Here is a 25,128-nt window from a genome sequence, read left to right as displayed (position 1 = left end):
TCCATTTCTATCAACTCCAATTTAAACAATTCAACCACAAACCAACTCCGATTCAACAATCAATTGCGAAAAACATCCAAATCAGTAAAATCCAGCATCAAGCATGAAGACCGAAGTAAAACAGAAAACATAAACTTCCATAGCCACTGAAATAATGTTCAAACGGAAATATCAGTCTCCGAGCTTCCGGCAAGGAAGTTCACGGCGAGGCAAAATAACAGAAAAGCAAAAACGATTGTATCTTCGCCCTTGTGACGACGGTGTTACACCATAGAAACTATACTAAACCGCCAAGTCTTTCCAGAATTACCCCATTGATAGCCAAGTGCGTGTGTGAAATGAGCTAACTAAAGTGAAACTAAAGAGTATGTGGAGCTGGTGTAAAGTGATCTCCCTTTTCTTCAAGATAGTTGCCCCTTTTATAGCTGAGACTCGAATTCCTAGGGCTTCTTTCTTCATGATTTATCACTTTTGCCCTCTGAAATAGGATCCTTTAGAACTGCTCCTTACTTCACTTTTGCTTCTTTTTCCCTGCCTCGGATAATTTGTATGCATTTCCTAGGTCTGGCAGATTTTTCACGCTCCTGAACTTACAAACACTTATTAGTTCACTGAATTTACAGAATTTAACCTCATAACCAATGCATGAAATAAGTCTTATTAATGGCAAAAATATTATTTGATTGAAAAGACAATTTTAATACATATGAGCACATACTAATTTACTTAAATACACCTTAATTCTTTCTTTTCTTTTAATTTGAAGCATAAATTATTTTAGCTGAATGAGATAATATGACTCCTTATCAATCTAAGATTATGTCTTAAGATTCAGCCTGATGAATCAAACATAATATATATGGGAAATATAATTTTTCAAATAGAACTGCTTTTTAGGATCCGTTCGGTTTAAAAGATTATATCTCGTGATTAAATATATAATATATTTAGTTTATGAGGTTTGAATCTCATAACTTAATCTTAGATATACAATCAAATAATAATAAGTCATAATAATCAAACTGCGTAAATAAAATCAAATAGCATGAGATGGACGGATGATTCATAATTGAAGTACATAAAAATACAATAAAATAGTATGGGGATAGATGGTTCATATGACAAATGTTCCGATGTGGTGAATCTCATTTAAAACCATAATCAAAGACAAAAATCTTGTAGTACTATAAAACAAAGAATCAAAAGCAAAAAAAAGAGGAGGAATAAATGCTGGCAAGTGGGGGGCTCACCTCAATCCAACTTGCAAGAAAGAAAGCCTTCCTTCTATCGTCCACATCATTTTCTCCATTGAAATTTCCACTCCAATCACTTTCTTCTTTTTACCTTTTCTTTGGCTTTTTTTATTTTCCAAATGCTAATGTCTATAAAATTATAATTATATGTTAAACTCTAATTTCCATGCCAGCTTTAAAATTTACATGTAAATTGCTATATTTTTTTTATAATTTTATAATTAAACTATTGATGACTTACTTACGTGACATTATCGAACGTCAATCAAAATTACATCACAATTTATGCAGCGAAACAATATCGAATCATACAATAAAAATGTTAAATTATGGCTTATATTAAGTTATTTTAGAATTGGAATCTTGATTATTTGGAAATTAGTACTTACAAATTAGTAATGTGATAGTCTAAAAGCATGTTTTAAAGTTGGTTCATGTAACCAGAATTTAACGAAAGTTTTGAAATTTACGGTTTTAAAAAATCAAATTTTGATTCGTACTTAATAATCCATCTAAAAATCGTGCAATCGAAACGAACTTGCTTCATCATGATCGATTCGACAATTCATGAAAAATTACAAATCTCAAAATTATGAAAGGTTGGAGATATCAAGTAGTTTTAAGACCATCCACGTTCGTGCTCTTGCCAAATAGCACAGATGTGGGCCTGGATCCACTTTTATTATCTTTTTACTTCATGCTCTACCCCAAGAGCACAACACCCACATCCATACTCTTCTGCAAGGACATGCTCAAGGGTCCCACCATTCCATTATTTAATTTAAATACTTCAATTACTAAAAACATTTCCACAATATTAAAATGCATTAAAAATATCCGATACCATTACAAATTACTAAAAAATAAAAAATACATAATTAAAATCCTAAAAATTAAAAGTTACATAATTAAATTCATAAAATAAAAAAAAAACACTACTCGTGGCCGAATTTCGCCCAAATGTGTTTAATTAGGTCTTCTTGTAGCTCAGTGTAGGTTCTGATATCGGGCATTGTGTGTCTTGTTTCGAACCTCTCGCCCACCGTCGTATGCACACCTCGATGTGAAAAATGGATGATGAATGTGTGTATTTATAGATGATTTTGGGGTTTTAAAAAATTATAAAAAAATAAAAAAAATTCCAGAAAAACGGTAATAAAACAGCTATATTTTTTAGAATTTGAATTTTTTTTATTTTCGGTATTATTTTTAATTTAAAAAAAAAATTAATTCCAACGGATAATCCGTTAGCGAATAGAAACGCGCCACTTCGCCTGCTCAGCGACACGGACGAGCTCGATGCATCGAGCAGCGCCGTGCCAGCGGCGAGCAGCGCGTTACCGCGCCACCGGCACGAACGTCGTCTGTCCCAGCGAGCACCGCTGCGGATGCTCTAATGTTTTGATCGATACCAATCAGCCACCACCGTACCTCTTTCTGTCATTAAGGAGTGGAGTCCCATAATGTGGTAGGTTAAACTTAAAGCATTATTGCATCTTTTTGGGTGAATGCATATCGAATTATCAATGGCAATAGCTTTAAATGATCGCACCAAGAGAAAGGGACACATGCTTGCCAATTATCACCTTCATTTCCTCATTTGTATTTCAAGTTGGAAGAGTTTTTATCTCATTCATGCTTTTTTGTTGTCTTACAATTTTAGAATACTCCATCTATTTTTTTGAAAAAAAGTTTAAAAGAATCTTATAAAGAAAGTTGACAAAATTACTTCTTTTATCTTATACTCCCTCTGTGCCATAACAAGAATATATACTCTTTTCTTTTTAGTCCGTCACATAAGAATATGCATTTTCTAATTTTGGAAAGTATTTTCTCTCTAATAAGGTGAGACTCATTCTCCACTAACAATACTTTAATTACTTTTTCTTTCTACTTCTTTCTTACTTTACCAATTTTACATTAAAATCAATGTCAAACCCAAAGTGCATATTCGTTGGGTTCTTTGGGGGCGTATGGAGTAACTCATTGTGGACAATATGCAAAGTTATGTACTCCCCCCGTCCCATAAAAATAGGAATTTTAGAGATGTCACGGGTTTTAATGCAAAATTGGTAAAGTAAGAGAGAAATGTAGATAGATTAAGTGATTGAAGTATTGTTAGTCGAGAATGTGACTCATCTTATAAGAGAGAAAAACTTGCCAAAAACGGAAGATAACTATTTTTGTGGGACAGCTCAAAATGGATAAAAACTATTTTTATAGAATGGAGAGAGCAGTACTGATTGAAAATTAAACATTTTAAAAAAAAATAATTTCACATTTTTTTGTATAAAAAATATATACCACTTGATTAAGGGAGTGTATTTAGTTGGAACCTTCTCGAATTTAAATCCTACTACTATACTTCCTTTTTAATATTTTGAAAAATATATCATACAATACTTATTTATCATGGAGAATTAATCTTTTTGGTGGATATATGATGGAGTTGGTGGAGCATTCACTATGCCAGTGAGTCGATGATACCTCGGAATCATAGGCCAATTTTTCATGCGTACACTCACACGACCACTTGCCCAACATATATGTTCATTTATGTAAAAGATAGAATATGAGATACCAATTAATTAATATTAATAATAATAAAGTAGTTAAAACATAAAGAATCATATCCAAAATATTCTCTCGCCACTAAAATGTGTTCGTAAAGGCAACGAGAAATGCTACTAAGGCAAAATATAATATTCACTCCGTCTCTGAAAAGTATGAATTTTTTTTAGTTTATTCTTAAAAAATATAAACTATCTAATTTTAGAAACTTCTTTCTTTCTAATGAGGTGTGACTCATTCTCCGCTAACAACACTTTTAAAAAAAATTATGTTTCTTTTACTTTTCTAATTATGCATTAAAACATATACCAAACTGAGTAACAACCTCTAATAACGAAATTTAGTTGGTCAACTAGACTGTGTCCAAAATTATTTTCAAATAACACTAATGGTGACACAACATAACTACAATAATTGTCTTCCCTTTTCTTTAGTATTTAGGTGTACTATTTGGGAAATAACGCAATCAATTAAAATAAATTGTTAACTAACTTATTTACGTGGATAGCAAAATCCACGTCAGCTAAGCTTAGGAGTTAAGACCTTTTTAATGAAAAAAATTGGGCCTAAGTCAAACTGTAAATAAATTCCATCCACTAGCATCCCGCCACGTGTCTCCCATCCATTTCCATATCCCAATATATAGTATAAAATGAGGCATCATTGAACCTAACTTAGGAATTTCCAGTTTGCAAGAATTCAGACTCTTTGATCATTCCACAAAGATGGTTTACACAAACAAGAAGTGATATATATATTTCTCTCTTCTTTTTTTTTCCTTGTGAATTCAGTATTTTTTCATGCAATAAATGGAAATGGAAAGATATGATATTTTGAAGGATTTGGGATCTGGGAATTTTGGTGTGGCTAAGCTTGTGAAGGATAAATGGAGTGGTGAGCTCTTTGCTGTTAAGTACATTGAAAGGGGTAAAAAGGTAAGTGTGTGTGTGTGTGTGTTTTATAAAAAAATACTATGCAAGTTTTTTCTTGTTTAGCTCTTTAAATTTGATGTTTATTTTAAGTTGTGACTCTTTTCTTTATGTAGATTGATGAGCATGTTCAGAGGGAAATCATGAATCATAGGTCACTCAGACACCCCAATATTATCAGATTTAAAGAGGTAGTAATAAACTCAAATTTTTTTTGTCTGAAAACACACACACACAATCTAGAAACAGAGGAAAACAGAGTTAGAAAGAATTTCAAATTGAAAACAAAGGTTGCTCATTTTTCAGGTATTGCTGACTCCAACCCATCTAGCCATAGTAATGGAATACGCAGCGGGAGGAGAGCTCTTCGAGCGAATATGCAATGCCGGGAGATTCAGTGAAGACGAGGTATAAATAGTCTAGCTTCGCGCTTTCTTTATCTACACAACTCTTGCTTTTATGAATCAACAAATTTGTGTGTTGTAAATAGCTTTCTTGACTAACATTTTTGGGTGTATTTAGGCAAGATTTTTCTTCCAACAGCTGATATCTGGAGTCAGTTGTTGCCATTCCATGGTAAAAACAGAGTGTATTCATAACTTTTTGGCTTTTTGGATACATGATATTTTGATCATTTTTTTACTAAAAAAAATGCAGCAAATTTGCCATAGAGATCTCAAGCTTGAAAACACATTGTTGGATGGGAGCCCGGCGCCCCGCCTCAAGATATGTGACTTCGGTTATTCTAAGGTAGTTTCGTTTTTACATAATCACATATTTCGAAGAATGTAATTTTTCTTGATTGTAATGTAATGTGTGTTTTCTATATTTGTAGTCGGCTGTGTTGCATTCTCAACCTAAGTCGACGGTCGGAACGCCAGCTTATATCGCGCCTGAGGTGTTGTCGACGAAAGAATACGACGGCAAGGTTTGCATTCATGTCTTAACACTTGTTTTTTCCTAGTAGCTTTGTCTCTTGTGAGTTGTGATTGTGTTGTTTTACCTACTTTGGTCCAATTAGATTGCAGATGTTTGGTCATGTGGTGTTACACTATATGTGATGCTAGTTGGTGCATATCCATTTGAAGATCCTGATGATCCAAGGAATTTCAAGAAAACAATAAATGTGAGTTTATACTCTCATTTTTGTTGGATCTAAATCTCACAATTGACATGTTTGATTCTTTCTCGACAGCGCATACTCAACGTCCATTATTCCATCCCCGACTACGTCAGAATCTCCAACGAATGCAAACATCTTTTATCTCGAATATTTGTTTCTGATCCTGAAAAGGTAATGTCATCCACCTATCTTAATACAAACCAAACATGAGAACTCAGTCCAAAAAGCTAGCCTGTTAGGAAAAAGAGCTAATTTAGTCTATATACTACATACCCGTTGTTCTGATAACCGAGGTGAGACATTGAGTTATAACATATCTTTTGAAATATAAGTTAACCATTTGGCTAACATTGTTGATGATGTTTTGAAACAGAGAATAACCATTCCAGAAATAAAGAAACACCCTTGGTTTCTAAAGAACCTTCCAATTGAATTCATGGAAGGAGAAGAAGCTAATTTGGAGATGATAAATTCAGACAACTACTCTACTCAAAGTATTGAAGAGGCATTGACAGCCATACAAGAAGCTACGAGAACTTCCGACGCCCCTAAACCGGGCGGTCTGGTACTCGAAGGGAGCATGGATCTCGATGACATCGACACCGATGAAGATATAGATGAGGTAGAGACAAGTGGGGATTTTGTGTGTGCAATGTGATCTTCAACTTGGATAATACTACCACTTTGTGGTTAAGGTTATGAGCCACTAGTTTATTGTACAAACAAAAAGAGAGGTTGCCATCTTCTAATAATAAATGTATAAGTTCATATATCAGGTTGCCATCACAAGTTTATTTAATTTCTATATGATCAAGATTGGTAACATATTATAATGGATTTGGTGTTGCCAATGGAAAAGGTCTTCAAATACTCCTCAATGTATGACACCATGGAATCCACAAACTTGTCCATCAATACCTTTTTAGTTGTAAGTGTAACAAATCTTGTCATTGGCTAAGAAAGTGGAAGGAAATGTAATATAGTTCATCAATCGGTGGTTTAAATAAAACAAGAATGCAACAAAGTTTAATATAAGAGAATTGGCAGTTGATGTGGACAAGTCGTAATTCAAAGGTGAAGTAACATTGCAAACTAATTTTATCTCTTATAATTAATCATTAAAGTCGTTTCCTTTTTTTTCTTTATTAATCGTTTAATAGCCGTTTAAATTGGAACTAATCTTTGTTAGACACCTTTCCCTCATTGATTTGGCAAGAATAGTGACATCTTCGTTTAGTATTAAAGTTTATTGGTGACAACTTCTCTTCTACACGCCGCATTTTATTTAATCTTATTTTCTTCATTCCATATTCAACATTATCTAGATAATATTATCATTTTTAATATTTTGTAATTTCTTCATTTAAATATGATAAACAAAAACATATATGAAGATATTTAGGATAATCATGAATATAAAATTATAAAAAAATGAAGTGATATCAGCGGTCATTATTAAATAAAAAATGTAACAGCTTTGCGAGTAATAATATGGAACAGTCTTTTTTAAACAAAATTACTAATTCAATTTTGTCTTATGACAACCTTGACGTTAGGAGTTAGACCATCTCCAACCATACTCTAAAAATGAGTTTTGGTATAGAAATCTTCTCCAACTATACACCAAACTCAAACCCATTTTTAGTGTTTTTTGTGAAACAACACCAAATATGGTGTTACTGCAAAAAAAAATGTGAGACAAAAAATCAAAACTGGTGTAAATTTTGAATTTGGTATAAATGATTGGAGTAAAACTACTTTTTGGTGTGACGTATACTCAAAAATGAATTTAAGTTTGGTGTAAATGGTTGAAGATGGTCTTATGAGAGCATCCACAATGGATGCCCTAGTGGAAGCCCTAGTGGTTGCCACATCAGCATGCCCCTTCTTTCTGCAATGGTTTAGCCCTAGTGGGTGCCCTATCAATTAAACTCAATTTGCTTTTAATTTTTAATATTATTATTTTTTTATTTTTTTTGTTAATTAATAAAATACCAAAATATATTATATTAAACATTACAAATTTGAAAAAACACCTACATTACTTAATTAAAAAAAAAACTACATCATATTTAGTAAAAAAAAAATATTACTAAACTAAATTACTAAATTACTTAAAAAAAAACTTTAAAAAACTTAAAAAAAAACTTTAAAAAACTTAAAAAAACCACATTGCGAAATTAATAAAAACTTAAGTAGTCATCTAAGTTCAACTTCTGGCTCAGGTTCTTGATCATCCTCTCAGTCCTCCGCCGGGCATCCAGATCGGATTCAGTATGAAGGTTGTTTTGTGCGTCAAGTATAAACATATACTCAACCACCTCGTGAAAACCACCGAACTCCTCGATCGCGGAGGCCACGAGCTGAGTAGATGGAAGAGGCGCAGCCTGCGGGGGAGCCGATCTAGACGTGGCCGCCTTTGCCTTCCCTTTGGCTTGGGCATTGGCAGCCTTGGTGCCAATGGGACGTCTAAAAGTAGACGTAGGCGTGCCGGAACTCCCTTCCGGCTCAGCGTTCAGATCCACATGAGATGGGCCGCTGCTCGTGTAACCGCCAGCGGCAGTGTTCTTCGTCCGCTTCGCAGCTGAGGAGGATCCAACCGATATCCCTCCGTTGAACTTCCCCTTGTCCTTTAAGATCAGCCAAACGTTGTACAACTTGAACTGCCCGAACTGCGAATGGTACTCGGACATCAACTTCTTGAGGACATCCTCCATGCTCTCACCGCTGCCCCTTGCGTCCTTGTTCCTGTTGTAGATATAGGAGAAGTTGTTGACGTGGAGCTTGATCCGATCCCAACACTTGCGAAGCTGAACCTTGGTCCGCTTGTACGCCCAACTCGGTTTCACCTCGTTGTATCTGGTCTCAATGCGATCCCACATCCTAGCTGAAGTCTGGTTGTTGGAGTATATCGAATCCTCTGATATATCGACCCAACATTGAGCCACCTTCACGTACTCCTCCAACTCGTAGTCAGTACGCCCTGTTGCGTACTCTTCGTTGGGCGTTGGATGGGAGTGGGACTGGGATGGATGGCGCCTTTTCCTTCCGCGCCATCTTCTTCATCCTCCTCGGCGGTTCAGGGGCAGGAGGTTGCCCACAACTAGGCTTCATGTCCTCAACCCGATACGCGTCGGTGTTGAAGAACTGATCGAACTCAGAGTCCGAAACAAAAGTGGACCCTACAGAGTGAACTCCACCGCCGCCAAACATCGGCATATCGTCGTCGACACTATGGGGGTTTGGGAATTGGCTCGAATCCATTCTTGAAAGTATGAAAATGAGAAAAGAGAAGAGAAAGTGAGAGGGGTAGAGTGTGTGAAGTGAAGAGAAAGTTAGGTATTTTTATAGTGGTTTAATTAGGGTTTAAAAAGTTTTAAAAATATATAAAAAAATGAAAAAGCGCCCGATCGGGCTCGGGCACTGGGCTGCAATGGATGCCCAATCTTTCGGTCACGCCCGAAGATGCCCTATCTCTGCTATGGATGCCCGACGACACCCGAGCCCGATCTCGGGCAATCGGGCGTGAGATCGGACATCCATTGTGGATGCTCTGAGCCAGTAGCGGGAAGGTGACTCGGCGACTCATGCTGTCGGCGCACATCACGGACACGAGTCTTTGTCGTTTTATTTTCACATCATATATCGAGTTTCATTATATTAGTATGGCATGCAAGATACACGTCTTACAGCAATAAAAGCATCAGCAATAAAAGCATGTGCAATACTTTGATTCTTAGTTTGGGCCTTACATTATTTATAGGGCTCACTATTTAAATTTTTATTTAATAATTAGTATATAATATAATTAAATGTATACTTTAATTAAAATATGAAAAATTTATTAATTTTTAAAAGTACACATTGCAGCTAAATATACATAACGAAAATTTAAATACAAAAACTTGTTAAAAACTATATTCAACTAAACTCAGAGGAAATTTCTTAAATCAATATCTTAATTAAATATACATTATTAAAGTGACAACCTCAAACATTTTGCTTAGCTGACATTTTATTTGTCACGACAGATTAATCACTATATCCGACTAATTTATACTCCTTTTATTTTATTTTATTTTATTTGGCATTATTAAACATAGTTTTTTACGTAGTTTTTTATCCTACTTGTCACGAACTTAAAAAGTGGTCTAAAATATCATTAACATTTCACGGTTGCCCATATAGAATGAGTTTTTTGCTGAAGATATCTTATTGAGGGAATATTATTTTTGGTCTGCGAGCTTTGACAATGTATCAATTTTGGTCCGTGACATTTGAAAATATCTTTTGAGTTCCATTAACTTAGATGTAATATCGTTTAAGCTACTTTTCATTGTTTGGAACTTTCTTTTACCCTCAAACCCATGAAGGACATTTCAGTGTATTTACTCTTTTTTATTAAAATATTTGATTTATATTTTTGATTTTCTTTGCTCTCTCCCTTTTTTTTCTCTTTTCTTTCCCTTTTTCATTTCTTTTTTCTTCTTATTTTCTCATTCACCTTAAGTAACAGTATAAATAGAAATAAATAAATGTGTAACTACTTTAGAACTGGCCTTCTAAGATGCATGAAATGCCCTTTATGGTTTTGAGGATATTATTCGCCCAAAATAAGTTTGAAACAGTACAAAAATAACTCAAACAATATTACATCGTAGTTAATGGATATCAAAAGATATTTTCAAATGTTACGGACCAAAATTAATACCTTAGCAAAGTTCGCAGACCATATAAATGTTCCCTATATTTAGCTGGATTGGGAAATAGAGTAACAAACAAAATGTAAAACTTGTGATATTTTAGATCAATTTTAAAATTCGTGAAAAATACCAATAGTTAACCCGACACTAACTCAAAATATCACGTTACAAATTAAATTGCTTTTCGGGCCAGAGCCCAATCCAGTAAAAAAGCCCAATAGTTAAACCGCGTCTCCTTCCCCTAACGCTAAAATGAGCGCAGTTTCTTTCTCCATTCAAAAGCAGCAGCAGCAGCAGCTGCGCCACATTTCCAACTACTGAAACTGAACACAGAATTCAAGCAATCCAATTAAACAATATGGGAGGAAGGGGAAGATCTCGCACTCAGCGAAAGCACTTCAGCCAGAACAGAGAGAACCTCTGGAAGCGCTCCAAATCCGACGCTTCTGCTACCGACTCGCCCGCTGACAACAACAACAACAATGCCGCCAAATCACACTGGGAGCCCTTCAAGACGCAGAACCCCGCTTTCGACGAGTATTACAAAGTAATTATCAGATTTTTGTGGCGGAATGAATAGTGTCGTTTCTAGCTTTGTTTTCCCCCTTTCGGATTGCTGAAAATCGGATTGATTTAGGTGTGTGTTTGATTTGTAGGAGCAAGGAATTGTATCATCTGAAGAGTGGGATACCTTCAATAAGTTTCTCAGGACGCCGCTGCCTGCTGCTTTCAGAATTAATTCCAGGTTCTTCGTTGTTTTTATGTGTTAGCGGAATCGAGTAGCTTGAAGTCGAAGCAGCGTAATTTGAGTTTTTCACCTAGGGATTGGTGTTAATGATGTTTCTAATTTATCATATGCAATGCTTTTGGCACAATATTTTGTGTTGAGTGTTAATTTAGGTTTAAATATCAATTTATGTCCCTGGCTGCCAAGCTCTTGATTGATGATACATTTGGTTGATAGATTTAATTAGCTTTGAAATAGTGTTGAATTGAAGTGTTTCAACAGATGGATTGCCAAATCTAGATGTGGTTGTTACAGTACATGCCACAAAGTTTGAGAAGGATAATAAGTTGAGCTATTTGTCCATTCTCTTAACTTCAGATGTAAATGACACCCTGGCCAGCTCTACTTCTCTGTAGTTGTGTAGTACTATGTAATGGCGAATGCAATCTGTCTGCCTTTCATTAACAATCTTGATGTATCTCTGTTTGCTCTCATCTGAAGAAATTGATCTTCAAGTCATTTCTCTTAATGTAGAACTGTTTTCAGGTTATATGCTTAGTTGTTTACTCTTGATCTATTTCTGCAGTAGCCAGTTTTATAAGGATATTCTGTTCCGGTTGGAGAATGACTTCATGAAATCCCTTCCGGCAGAGGTAGATTGATATGTTCGTGGTTTTTAGTTGCCAGTGGAGAGAGATAATCACGAACTGAAGGATGCTCATGTTTTTTTATCAATGCAGGATACTGATGGAAATGCAGTGAATGCAATAGAGGTATTGCCATGGTACCCTGATCATCTTGCTTGGCAGTCATATTATTCTCGAAACCAGTTGAGAAAAAATCAAGCCCTTGAGCAGTGAGTTCTTTATTTAATATTTACACTCTGTTTTATACCGGACTCTAAAACACAAAACTGAGAATGCAGTTTATTTTGCTGCGAGTCAATATATTTGCCTCTTCCCTAGCTAACTTAGTTGATCTTGGTTCCAGCACTGTGAATATCTTTTGTTTGAATATAAGTTGGAAAACAGTGTACATTATTGATAACTATGGCTTCAGCACAAACATTGATATGAACATGAGAAGGAAGAAATTACTTTGCTTAGTAAATTGTATGAGTTTTGTGTATGTTCTTTGAGATGTACTTCCATTGTATATCAAGATATTGAGATTATAAGGGATCTATTGATGAATGCATAAGGGATCTATTGATGAATGCATAATTGATGACATGCTTGATTGATTGACTGCTTTTGCATTCCTATTCATTGTAAATAATGTATGGGACCTATTGTAAAACTGCTTGTTGAATTAATGAACAGTTGGATGTGAAACTTTTCAAATTCTGTCCATATCTTTAATTTGTTGCAAGCCTTTCATGAACAATATACATCATGTTTCTTCTCACATCTTGGTCGTCCTATACCTATTTAGCATTGTGCATAAATTGCGCTGCCTATGGGGGGAGCACAGTTAGTTTCTAAAGGTCATTTATTTTATTATTTTCTTTCCAGCCTCTATTGCTTCTTCAAATTATAATATCTTTGATTGCTAAATTCTGAGAAGATCAACTTTTTAAGAATTCTTAGATGTTCTTTTGAGGATTATCATTTTATGACCTTTTCTGTATTCTATACATAAACTTTGCCAGGTTTCATGAGTTTCTGAAGCTAGAAAATGAGATTGGAAACATAACGAGACAGGAGGCCGTGAGCATGGTGGGCACTCCTCATGATATTCATTTCTTCTGTTGCAATTTCAGTTGAAGTTTGTAATAGATATATTTGAATCACATTTGTCTCATTCATTCTATTATTTTACATCATAACAGGTTCCTCCTCTGTTCCTTGATGTACGTCCAGATCATTTTGTTCTTGACAGTAAGCTTCATCAATGACTTCATAACTATCTATGGATCCTTTCTTTTGTCGAAAGGGTGCCTCTATTCTACCATTAGCCGAAACCAGTTATACATCTCAGTTGAATCTCCTGTGTCTAAACACTGTCAATTTGTTATATGTGATATGCAGTGTGTGCAGCACCAGGGTCAAAAACATTTCAGTTGCTTGAGATGATATACAAGTTGACTGAACCTGGAACTCTCCCCACTGGAATGGTATTATTCCTTTTTTTTTTCATTCTTGTAGTGGCATGATCTCTTAACACGGATGGGGTTACCCAATACCCATGCACATCTACGTATGTTTAGAACTCATCATCGGACAATGTTGTTGTTGTGGTCTCTTTTTGTTACTTCTTTCTGATTATGTCCTATCTTATGCTTCTGTTATAGATCATAGCAAATGATTTGGATGTTCAAAGATGTAATCTTCTTATTCACCAAACAAAAAGAATGTGTACTGCAAACTTGATTGTCACAAATCATGAAGCACAAAACTTCCCAAGCTGCCATTTGCACAAGAATGGTGAAAACATTAACGGACCTGCTCTTCGTCAGCTTCAGTTTGATCGTGTCTTGTGTGATGTCCCTTGTAGTGGTGATGGAACTTTACGCAAGGCTCCTGATATGTGGAAGAAATGGTAATTGTTTCAGAATATTATTTAACTCTCCTTCTCCATCTTCCAATATCCTATTATTAACCATACTTCTTCCTGTGCACTTCTGCATTTCAGGAATGCAGGGATGGGTAATGGTCTCTTTGGCCTACAAGTTCAGATTGCAATGCGAGGTACCTTTTTCTTACTTGAGGTCTCTTTCTCAGTAACTTGCAATATTCCAAATGAGAAAGCAGCAGCTCATTCATTTTTTCCTTAAATCAGTAGAAGCTAGCTAGTTGGTGTCCAACATATTAATTATGCCATTTTGCTTTTAGTTACTTGTATGATGAGTACTGAAAATGAACTAAAGAAGTGTTGTTATTATCGTAGGTTGCATTTTTTGCATGTGTTTATGAATGCACTTTAGTTACAATGTTCCTGGCAGATTTTTTTCTGTTTTGTGTAATAGCAAAGGTTCACACTTTTCGGACGTGTGATTATTTCAGGTCTAGCACTGCTCAAAGTTGGTGGACGGATGGTGTATTCCACTTGCTCGATGAACCCAATGGAGAATGAGGCCGTAGTTGCCGAGGTAATTACAAATTTTTGTAGGAAATAGTTCATTCGTTCAGATGGGATATTCCCAATATTAAGCTACAGCTATGGATGACTTTTTTTGCCAAATAGTAAGAGTTAGGAATAGTCAGAAGAGACTTTGGGGAAACTATTAATCAATATAATTTCATTTATTGCAATTTTTCCTCTTAGAACTTTATATATCTCCTTCCACTCGAAACTGTTTTATGCTTTCTTAGGATCTTATAATTGTCCTGTTCACCTCAGCTTTTGCGGCGATGTAAAGGAACAGTCGAGCTTGTTGATGTATCCACTGAGCTTCCCCAGCTTGCTCGAAGGCCTGGTATTAAGACATGGAAGGTTAGTACTTTGAGGCCTGTTGCCGTCATACAACAGAAATCGTAGTCTCTACTACATTATCTGTGCTAGGGCAGGTAATTCGTTCATCGGTTAACCGATGACCGAACCGAATATCACACTTCTCTGTTAACCGATAACCGACAAATTCGGTTATCGGTTCGGTTCCAAAATTAAGGTGTCTACTCGGTTATCAGAACCGATTGGAACCGAATTACTCATTTAAAGCTATGCAGATGGATAAGAGGGATGTTGTTTCTTGGAATTCCATGATTTCAAGCTATGCAGTTCACGGGCTCGGATCAAAGGCGCTTGCGACCTTTCAGGAGATGGTGAAACGAGGTGTATCGCCTACTCTAGTAACGTTAATCAGTGTGTTGGGAGCTTGCAGCCATTCTGGACTCGTTGATGAGGGAAAATCGTTGTTTGATTCGATGAGGAGAGAGCATGGGATTCGCCTTAGTGTGGAGCATTACGCTTGCATTGTGGATCTTCTTGGCAGAGCTAATAGACTAAAGGAAGCGGCTCGGATCATAGCCGATATGCGAGATGAGCCAGGGGCGATGGTGTGGGGCGCTCTCCTCGGATCGTGCATGATTCATTGCAACATGGAGCTTGCAGAGAGGGCGAGCAGGATGCTGTTTGAGCTCGAGCCCACGAATGCAGGGAACTACGTGCTTCTTGCTGAGATATACGCGGAGGCGAAGATGTGGGACGAAGTGAAGAAGGTGTTGGAAGAGAAGGGGCTGCAGAAGGTACCGGGATGCTGCTGGATTGAAGCGAAGAAAAGGGTGTACTCGATTAGGTCTGTGGACGAGGTGAATCCTCAAATCGAGCTGGTCCATGCTTTGGTGGTGAAGCTGTCGGAGGAGATGATGGAGCAGGGGTACGTGCTGGAGACGAAATCGGTGCTGTACGAGCTTGATACGGAGGAGAAGCAGCGGGTGCTGTTGGGGCACAGTGAGAAATAGGCTATGAACTGCATACTTTTTTTTTAATTCGGTTCCGCTTCGGTTAACCGGAACCGAACCGACCCTATTCGGTTAGGAACCGAACCGAACCGAGGCCAATTCGGTTTCGGTTCCGGTGCTTCAATCTTGGTTACTTTTATGCTCGGTTAACTGTGTTGTCGGTTCGGTTCTAACCGAACCTACCGAATTACCTGCCCTAATCTGTGCCACCTTAGAGAGTCTTCCAATCACCATTTTAGTTGATTTTCTAGCTTTTAACTTGCCACTCCAAATTTTTGTGCAGGTTCGTGATAAAGGAGTATGGTTAACATCTTATAAAGATGTTCGTAGAAATCGCCAAGCTGCTGCAACTCCGGGCATGTTTCCTTCTGGAAAGCTGTATGATGAGATATCAGAACCAGATCAGGAGACAGCTAACGGACAAACTTGTGAGAATAGTAATGGTACTGATGAAAATGGTGGAAAGTTGATTGATGATTCAGTGGCTCCTACAAGCAACGTGGAGGCAGAAGTTTCAGATTTACCTTTAGAACGTTGTATGAGGATAGTACCTCATGATCAAAATTCCGGAGCTTTCTTTATTGCTGTGTTCCAAAAGCTTTTGCCCCTGCCTGGTAAGCATTTTTGTTTCTGGACCAGCAGGCACTTTGTTCTTTCTTTTCAATAAACAGGATCTTGTTAATTCTTACCCCGTGCATCAAGTCACTTCTATCTTCACTAGTCATGTGACTTTTTCCCCCTACATTTCTGTAACTTGCTCGTTTAATTGCAAGTTACCTAATAAATATGCATGTTGTGCAGCCCCTACGCCTGTTCAGAGAAAGGGTACAAGAGGTGAATCTCAGAAGCAACTGAATGAGGTGAAAGAAGATAAAAATGGGGATGATATTGATGTAAGTGGTGAGATGGATGTTCAAATGTCTGAAGCAGCTCCTGCCGCCAGTTTACTTGATACTGGAATTTGTGAAATCCCTTCGGATGCTGACCAGAATAAGAATTTGGTTGAAACTGGAACTTGCGAAACCCCTTCGGATGCTGACCAGAAAAAGATAAACGAGCAAGAAGAGAAAGAGGAGAATAAGACTTCTGATGACAAGGCGGATGCCAAAACTGTTCCAGACAAAAAAAGGAAGCTTCAAATGCAGGGGAGATGGAGAGGAGTAGACCCTGTTATTTTCTACAAGGATGAAACTGTTGTGGGCAAAATACTGGACTTTTATGGAATAAAGGAATCCTTCCCAATCAAAGGCCATCTTATTTCAAGAAACGAAGACACGAGTCATGTGAAAAGAATTTATTACGTATCAAATTCTGTGAAGGAAGCTCTTGAGCTGAACCTTCTCGGTGGCCAGCAGCTTAAGATTGCTGCAGTGGGACTTAAGATGTTTGTAAGTTATCATATACTTGAATCTTTTGTTATTTAACAAACATTCTTCTTCTTGATTCTAACCTTGAAATATGCAAAAATAATTGTGCGTTCATCGTCAACATTTGTATCTACAGGAACGCCAAACTTCAAAAGAGGGGACATCTGCGCCATGTTTATTCCGTATCTCATCTGAAGGATTGCCGCTGATTCTTCCACACATAACGAAGCAAATACTATATGCTTCTCCGATAGATTTCAAGCACCTCTTGCAGTACAAAAGCATTAAATTTCCAGACTTTGTCGAACCTTCATTAAGAGAGAAGGCCGCAGAGCTAATTCTGGGTTGTTGTGTGGTTATTTTGCGTGCAGGTTCGTATTCTTAGAAAAATGCGGTGACGTGCATTTGGTGAAGATACTAATAATTTGTCTAATTTTCATCTTGTGTAGAAGGGTGGGTCCAATCAGGTTCAGGGGAAGATGCTATGCCGATAGCGATTGGGTGTTGGAGAGGTAGAACTAATGTGTCTGTAATGGTGAACGCAAATGACTGCCAGGAACTGCTCGAACGGGTGTTAGCTCTCCGCTCAGACGAGGCTTCGGAGCCAGTCGCTGATGCAGTTCCTATCCAAGAATCGACCAATGATGTTACTATCCCAGAAGCCAACGGTTCTGATAGCACTGTGATGGCACCGGAAACCTCATGATTATTGATTATAAGCCGCCATTTTTGGAGATTGTAATCTAATTATTACTAAAACAAATTTGTGGATTAAATCCCCGGGTATCTTTTACTTATTTTTTTCTTTGTCATATTAGAAGTTGCATCTCATATCTCAATCTGTCGAGTCAAAATTTAGTCATGAGTTTTTTTACTTTAAAAAAAATTTAGTTGCTCCCTTCGTCCCCGCGGATAGGAGTCTTCTTTTTTCATTTTAGTTTGTCCGCGAATAGGATCCGATTCATTTTTATCATAAATGGTAATAGGGTTCTACATTTCACTAATTCATTTTACTCACATTTCATTTAAAATTAATATATACAAGTGTGATCCATATTCCACAAACTTTTTTCCACCCATTTTCGTTAATAATTTTTAAAATTCGTGCCGCCAAGAAATGAGACTCTAATGGTGGATGGAGGGAGTATAAGTTAATCTCTCTAGATATAGAGATCTTTTAGGCCATCCACAATGGGGTGCATCGGGCGCGCTATCGTCCGCCACTGTGGCACCGCGGACGACGAACGACGGACGATGCGTCGTTCGCGCCCGGCGCTTAGTCCGCGGACGAAGCACGGACGATAGGGCATCATCCGCATCATCGTCCGATCACTGTGGGCAATGCGGACGATGCAACGCGTTTTAGTTTTTTTTTTTAATTCGAAAATTTTGTTATATATATACCCCAGCTTCACTTTTTATTTGTAACTTTTCGATTAACTTTTAAACTCTCAAATTATACTATAAAATGAATTCTGGTGGATACTCAAGTCCTAGTATCCCAATGTTTGGAGATGGCGCACGGTGGCCGGGTACACAACCTGGCGAATATCGTTCGTACGACGCCAACACGCAGTACGATCCAGACTTCAGTACAGATTCGTACAGTCACTTCGAAATGGAGCCATCTCCAACTCGCCCTGACGCCGCTTCCCGTCGCGCCGCCGCCACTGACGCCGCCCCCGCCAGAAAGAAGCGGACCAAGCACCGGGCGCACAAGTTGCCACCTCCGACAACTTGTGAAGAGTACACCCCCGGCCGTACGAACTACCAGTCGGATGAAACCCTCGTCTTGGCGAGGTGTTGGGTGGATATATCGGAGGACCCGATATTCGCGAACAACCAGAAGCAGCTCGCGTACTGGGAGCGCATCCCCGAGCGCTACAATGAGGCAAAGCCGCCGAGCGCGTACAAGCGCTAACGGGAGCAGCTCCGCAAGCACTGAGATCAGGTGAAGAAGCAAGTCAACCCTGTTCGCGACGGAGTACGAGAAGTGCTCGAGGGATCAGGGAAGCGGCGAGAGCTTGAGCGACGTGCGCGATAGAGCGTTGTTGTCGTACCAGTCCATGTACGGCGACTTCAAGCATTTCAACATCTAGGCGCTCTTGAGGGACAAGCAGAAGTTCCAAGGCGGGATTCTGCACACCGGTGCGACGAACAGGACGAAGACCACCGACACTGGTGGTTACACGACCAGCGAAAGCGGAACTCGTCTGGTGGACCTCAACCAGACGTGCACGGAGGAAGAGAGTTCCGGCACACCGATGTCCTCCCGGCGGCGTCCCATAGGCGTCAAGGCTGCGAAGAACAAGGGGAAGGCGAAGGCAACCTCCTCCTCGGCCGCCGCCCCCCATCGCCGATCCCGACCTCGACCCCGACCCCGACGACGATCCAGGCGACACTTGCCTACGCGGATTTGGCAACGGCCTCGATGGCACGGACGTTGTTGGATACGCACAACGCCCTTATGAAGTGTACGGATCCGGGCCAAGCCGAGCGCCTCCAGAGGTTGAGCGATGAGTTGAGCCGGAAGTTGGGGCTTTTGTAGGATAGTAATTTTTTTATTATTTCTAACTCGTGTAACTTTTTTTAATCAATGAATTTTTTGTCGTTGTGTTTTTTAATAAGTTTGCATTTATATATTTGAAAACATTTAAATTAAATAACAAAACAATAGTAAAATGCTTATGGCGCGCCTTAGGGCGCCCCACTGCAGGTGGAAGGGCAGAAGAATAAAATGTTGATATGGCGGTGCATAGGGCGGGCTTTAGAGCGCGCCTTAGGGCGCCCCATTGTGGATGGCTAGTCATTTGTTTTTCCTTGAGCGCGTGTACACTTTTTTCATCTTGATTTTATTCATTGTTACTTTCTTTAATATGTTCATTGTTTGATAGTTTCTCCGTCCCTTAAATTTGTTCATAGTTTGATCGGGCACAAGTTTTAAAGTATTAGTTTTATAATAAAATGTGAGTGAGAATAAAGTAGTGGAATGTGGAATCTACTACTAAAAATTGTAAAAAGTGAAATGTAACAAATTTTGTGGGACGGGCGAAAATAGAAGTAATGTGAGATCTATTGCCATTTATAATAAAGATAAACCAGGACTCCTATTCGTAGACGGGGAAGAATATATTAGTACTCCTGGTGTTTGAATTAGTGTTGTCTTTCGAATTATGGTAATTAATAGGAAAAAAAATGAAATGAAACAAGTCCAAAGTGTTTCTTCCTATTTCTCATGCGTTTTAAGCACAACACTTTGTAATGTGTTTTATTGAAGACGGTGCACCTTTTTCAAACTGTTTATATCAAGATGAAGAAGTTTGGATTATTGTCATTTTTATTTAGTAAGATTAGTTAACATGACCTTTATTTATAGGGTCCATATCTCTGTTTCGCTTGGATAATATTAATTATCCTAGCTCTACTTGTTGTTTGGTGTATAAGTTCAACTATCACTTGACTCGTGTTATTCGTTCAATCTGTTTTATTTTCTTTGTTTTGACATGTTAAAAAAACCCATCAAATATACTTCATTCGTCCCTAAATAATATGCACTTTAGGTTCGGCATGAGTTTTAATGCAAAGTTGGGAAAGTAAGAGAGAGGTAGAGAGAAAGTAATTAAAGTATTGTTAGTGGAAAATGAATCTCACCTTATTAGAGTGGAAAGTGCATATTTTTATGGGACGGACTAAAAAGGAAAGAATGGTGGGACGGAGGGAGTATGTGTTAATTAATCTACATTAAAATTTTAATTATGACAACTAATTCGAGTTACCTTATTGCCTTCAAATTTTCACATCTCTTATTTTCATTGAGATTTATTAATAATGTTATTGTACAATTTCAATTTAAACTTAAATACAAATTATTATATCAAATAATAAATATAGACTTACAATATTTGTTTAATTATCTAATCAAACACCATCTCATACTTGTTTATTCACACAAAACTAAATAACTTATCCTATTTATTACTGTTGTGATTTTTTTTTATCTATTTAAATTAGCAACGTGATTTAAAAAAGTAGCAGTTCTAAAATGAATTTGAAGTACAATATCCAAATAAGTACTACTACTATTATTTCTTAACACAATTAAAGAATTAATATGAATTCATACATTTGTCATTTTATTTAATTTTTATATAAACATGATCACCCTTCATTTATAAAATTTATTTTGCTTATTATATCTATTATAGTGGTAGTATTTGTAATGTGGGTGTGTGCTTTTTTCAAATGTTTGAACAAATACTCCAAATATAACACAATCTGTTTTGTTTGAGAGAGAAGTGAATTAAATTAATCAGAGAGCCAAAATTTCCGACTCACTCAAAAAAACAAATAATTCAAGAAAAGAAATCATGATCTACAACACATCCTATTACTTTCTGGGATTACTTGAGCTGGCCCAGGAATGAGGATATTCTTCCTGGCTAACGACGCCGGATTGCTGTTCGCTTCATCCGCAACGAGACTCTTCTTTTTAACAATGTTGAAAATCTGTGTCAACACTGTCACGAAAGCCTCCTCCACGTTGGTTGCTTCCAACGCCGAGGTTTCTAAGAAAAATAAGCCTTCTTTTTCAGCAAACTCCTTAGCATCCTCTGTCGGCACTGCTCTCTGGTTTTCAAGATCAGTCTTGTTCCCGATTAGCATTATCACAATGTTTTTGTCAGCATGAGCACGCAGCTCTTCTAGCCAACGGGGGATGTGGTCGAAGGTCTGCCGCTTAGTTATGTCGTAAACCAGCATAGCCCCCACCGCACCCCTGTAATAAGCACTCGTGACAGCTCTGTATCTGTGGATAATGGATATTAGTACCATCACATTGACATCAGATCAGAATCAAATAACGGCATGTTCGTGATACGAGATATTGGAATGACATTTGATATCAAAACCCGAATACTAGCATTCACACACACGCATCGTCTAACGACACAAGAGAGGAAGGCAAAGGAAAATGTAAAATCTCATTTACCATACATTTTTATAAGGTGTTGGTCGAGTTTCTTACACAAGGTTATCGAGGCTTCACCTGAGAGCGCCCTAGGCTCTATAGTTCAACTAAGCCAAAAAAAAGTTACTATAATACCCTCGGTTAAGGGTAGTGATAAAATGCAAACTGCATCTTTCCTACAAACTTCAAACTATGATTTGGACCGTTAGATTTTAAGATTTGATGTCAGATGATAAATAAGATCAATAGAAAATGTCAATCGGTTGACAATGTTGACGTTATTTGTCATTTGTTGACATCAAATCTTGAAATGTAACAGTCCAGATCATAGTTTGGAGTTTGTACAATATACGGAGCTTTCATTTGATTACAACACCCCAGTTAAACCCTATTTCTAAATAATTTGATCAACGCACCATTAGTATATTTTCTTCTTCTAAAAAAGGGCTAATAATGGTTCACGGAAACGTCTTACCAATCAAGTTGTTCTTCATCATCTAATACATAGAATATCTCAGTTTCATTTATACTACAATTTGCAATAATACAGAATTTAACCTTTGGTAGAATTTTTCCCTATTGTAACAACCAATCTCAATGATTTTCCCCGTCCTTTAATTCCCTTTACTGGAAATTCGTGATTTCTATAGATTTATTATACATATAAAATAAATTCAAAAATCTATATCAAAAAAATTGGATTGCATTCCCAATCAAACAGCTTCACAACTAACAATCAAGGCTACGAAACGGACCTCAGCCGCTTGGAAATCGTAAATACTGAAACATCGAAGTTAAAAACCTAATCTAAGAGCTCAATTTGATGCATAAAATCGTAGTAATGGAGTAAAAGTGAGAAAAAGAAATGGATCGAGAAATACCTCTCCTGGCCGGCGGTATCCCAGATCTGAGCTTTGACGGACTTGTGGTGGATAAGCAGGGTGCGAGTTTGGAACTCGACGCCGATAGTAGCCTTGGAATCCAAGCTGAACTCATTGCGTGAGAAACGCGAGAGAATTTGAGATTTGCCGACGGCGGAGTCGCCGATCAACACCACCTTGAAGACGTAGTCTGTTTTCTGGGAAGAGCTGCCGTATCCACTTGCCATCTCTCTCTCTATTGTCACTGTAAAGTGAGAGAGACGGAGACACACCGAAATCAATGGGCATTAATCTCACTCTATCAATTTATTGTTAATGTAATCCTCATTTTTCATATTCAATTCAACCACTAACCACTGGTGAAGATTGACATATTTTTATGAGACAGAAAAAGAAAAGAATTGTTATTATATTAATCTATTGTTAATCTAATCTAATTAGGTTTAATCAAAATTGATATGTTAAAAAAATTTTATTGGACGGGCGAAAATGAAAATCCAGTCTATTTCTATGGACGGAGGAAATACATAATACTATCTCCGTCCCTTAAAAGGAGTGTTTCGCTTAGCGAGGAACTGAGGGTGTATTCATAATTATACATTGTTTCAGCTTGTTGCTCCTAAGAGACTACCCTACGCTCATACCTGGTTCAACCAACAACACCTCCTGAGTATTCCTCAAAGGAACAGCTCCAATGGCGGAAAACTCCATCTATTTGTATCTCAAATAAAACTGGAAATCATAGAAATAGAGACGAAGATAAACAAATTACCCAATTAAAAAGAGAGGCGCCGTTAAAGACTTAAAGTAGATATAAGAATTCGTAATACTTTTGATTGTTTTTTAGTTACATGTTATAAGTATATTTTTTATACAGTATTTTAAATTTAATTAAAACATGTTATATGCTTGATTAGTTGTTTAAGTTTTCTATTGATTCCGATTAAATTAATTCAATCAATATATCATAAATAATTACCTAATGAGTACTATCGTTCATTGATTTAATTTTATTTATGATTAAATTTGAAGTAATAACAATATCTTTTGTGAAACAACAAATACTAAAAATATCATCCCACCTAAGGACAATTAGGCTACATAATATATTACATACTTGAACATATTCAAGTATCAAAAAGATAAGTACGCACGTTACAAAAAAAGAAGAAGATAAGTATGCATATTTCAGATTCTACAAGACAAACAATAAGACTCTGTGATTCAAACAAAATAGATGCGGAGCAAGTACAACAAATCTCACATCGCATCCTCCACCACATGATGGGGCTATTGGAGTCACAAGAGTACGTTGAAACCTTAGGTGGGATGCGATGCGAGGCTTCACCTGACGAGAGCCTGCCCCATTGTCGTGTTCATTTTCCTCTTTCTTGGACATTTTCTCATCTTCACTTACCCCGGCCGGACGCATGCAAGAACGAGCTTTGCCGGGGAAATTTGTGAGCCATAGCTTTTTTTTCGTATGATTATGCAACCGAACAAAGGTGTGTGAGTTGTTGAAATTAGAAATGTGTGTATATATAGCCGAATTTGGATGTGTATGCTTCTTATTGCTGCCTTCCAAATTCAATACTGATGTGGGTTGATGAATAAATGCTACACCAACCCCATACTTTGTCAAATAAATTAATGTTTTATTACACACTACGTACTACAAAACCATATATTCTCTATATTTTCAGCCGTATTCATACAACACTACTAACAATTTTTGCTCGTTTTTTGTCTATAAAAAATTAGGCAACTTTCTTTATTTGGTAAATATAAATACCAAAGTTACGTTATAAATAATTGTGTACAAAATGATCGTTTTATTAGTACAAGATTATCGCTATATTAGTCATATTTTAAATTATCAAAAAAACATAATAAAATAAAACTCGAATTATCTATATATTAGTTAGATTAGGCAAATAAAAATACAACAATATTCACTAATTTTTCATATCATAAAAGAATGTGTACAAATTGTATTAACAAGACTGTGAAATATTCCAAACTTAGAAACTCCATAATTTACCCCTATTACTGAAGCATATGAGAAAATATTGATACGCCATTTGAGATTATTTTTATGTAGAATATGCTTCATTTTAGTATAATTAATTGACTTCAAAATCTAAACAAATGTCAAAAGTTGGGTAGCTTCAGTCTTTTTTCACCATGAAGCACACAAAGATGGGT

General features: G+C 37.1%; 3 protein-coding genes across 4 annotated transcripts; 2 read left to right on the top strand and 1 right to left on the bottom strand.

Moving 5' to 3' along the window:
* The first annotated feature begins 4,510 nt into the window (after positions 1-4,510).
* Positions 4,511-6,646, top strand: LOC121772000 (serine/threonine-protein kinase SAPK2-like). Of its 2 annotated transcripts, XM_042168913.1 has the most exons (9): positions 4,511-4,759; positions 4,870-4,944; positions 5,060-5,161; positions 5,276-5,329; positions 5,411-5,503; positions 5,589-5,681; positions 5,775-5,879; positions 5,949-6,047; positions 6,250-6,646. In XM_042168913.1, the coding sequence occupies exons 1-9, from the start codon at positions 4,634-4,636 to the stop codon at positions 6,532-6,534; spliced, it is 1,032 nt and encodes a 343-aa protein (XP_042024847.1). In that variant the 5' UTR covers positions 4,511-4,633; the 3' UTR covers positions 6,535-6,646. The 2 variants fall into 2 exon arrangements, with proteins under 2 accessions (XP_042024847.1, XP_042024848.1); XM_042168914.1 differs by lacking the exon at positions 5,276-5,329.
* A 4,203-nt stretch (positions 6,647-10,849) lies between these two features.
* Positions 10,850-17,915, top strand: LOC121772257 (RNA cytosine-C(5)-methyltransferase NSUN2-like). The gene is made up of 15 exons (XM_042169279.1): positions 10,850-11,126; positions 11,236-11,324; positions 11,893-11,959; positions 12,047-12,162; positions 12,958-13,024; positions 13,138-13,186; positions 13,337-13,422; positions 13,600-13,847; positions 13,941-13,996; positions 14,312-14,397; positions 14,649-14,741; positions 15,993-16,323; positions 16,511-17,097; positions 17,213-17,447; positions 17,526-17,915. Exons 1-15 carry the CDS (start codon positions 10,938-10,940, stop codon positions 17,780-17,782), a joined length of 2,556 nt encoding a protein of 851 aa, XP_042025213.1. The 5' UTR covers positions 10,850-10,937; the 3' UTR covers positions 17,783-17,915.
* A 3,439-nt stretch (positions 17,916-21,354) lies between these two features.
* On the bottom strand, positions 21,355-23,649 carry LOC121770080 (ras-related protein Rab11D-like). Its single transcript, XM_042166884.1, has 3 exons — positions 23,568-23,649; positions 22,924-23,167; positions 21,355-21,880 (listed from the first exon to the last, which is right to left on the bottom strand). Exons 1-3 carry the CDS (start codon positions 23,632-23,634, stop codon positions 21,442-21,444), a joined length of 750 nt encoding a protein of 249 aa, XP_042022818.1. The 5' UTR covers positions 23,635-23,649; the 3' UTR covers positions 21,355-21,441.
* Positions 23,650-25,128: the final 1,479 nt, after the last annotated feature.

This window comes from Salvia splendens, chromosome 16, assembly GCF_004379255.2.
Source record: "Salvia splendens isolate huo1 chromosome 16, SspV2, whole genome shotgun sequence".
NCBI lineage: Eukaryota > Viridiplantae > Streptophyta > Magnoliopsida > Lamiales > Lamiaceae > Salvia > Salvia splendens.
This window is presented reverse-complemented; position numbering and strand designations above follow the sequence as displayed.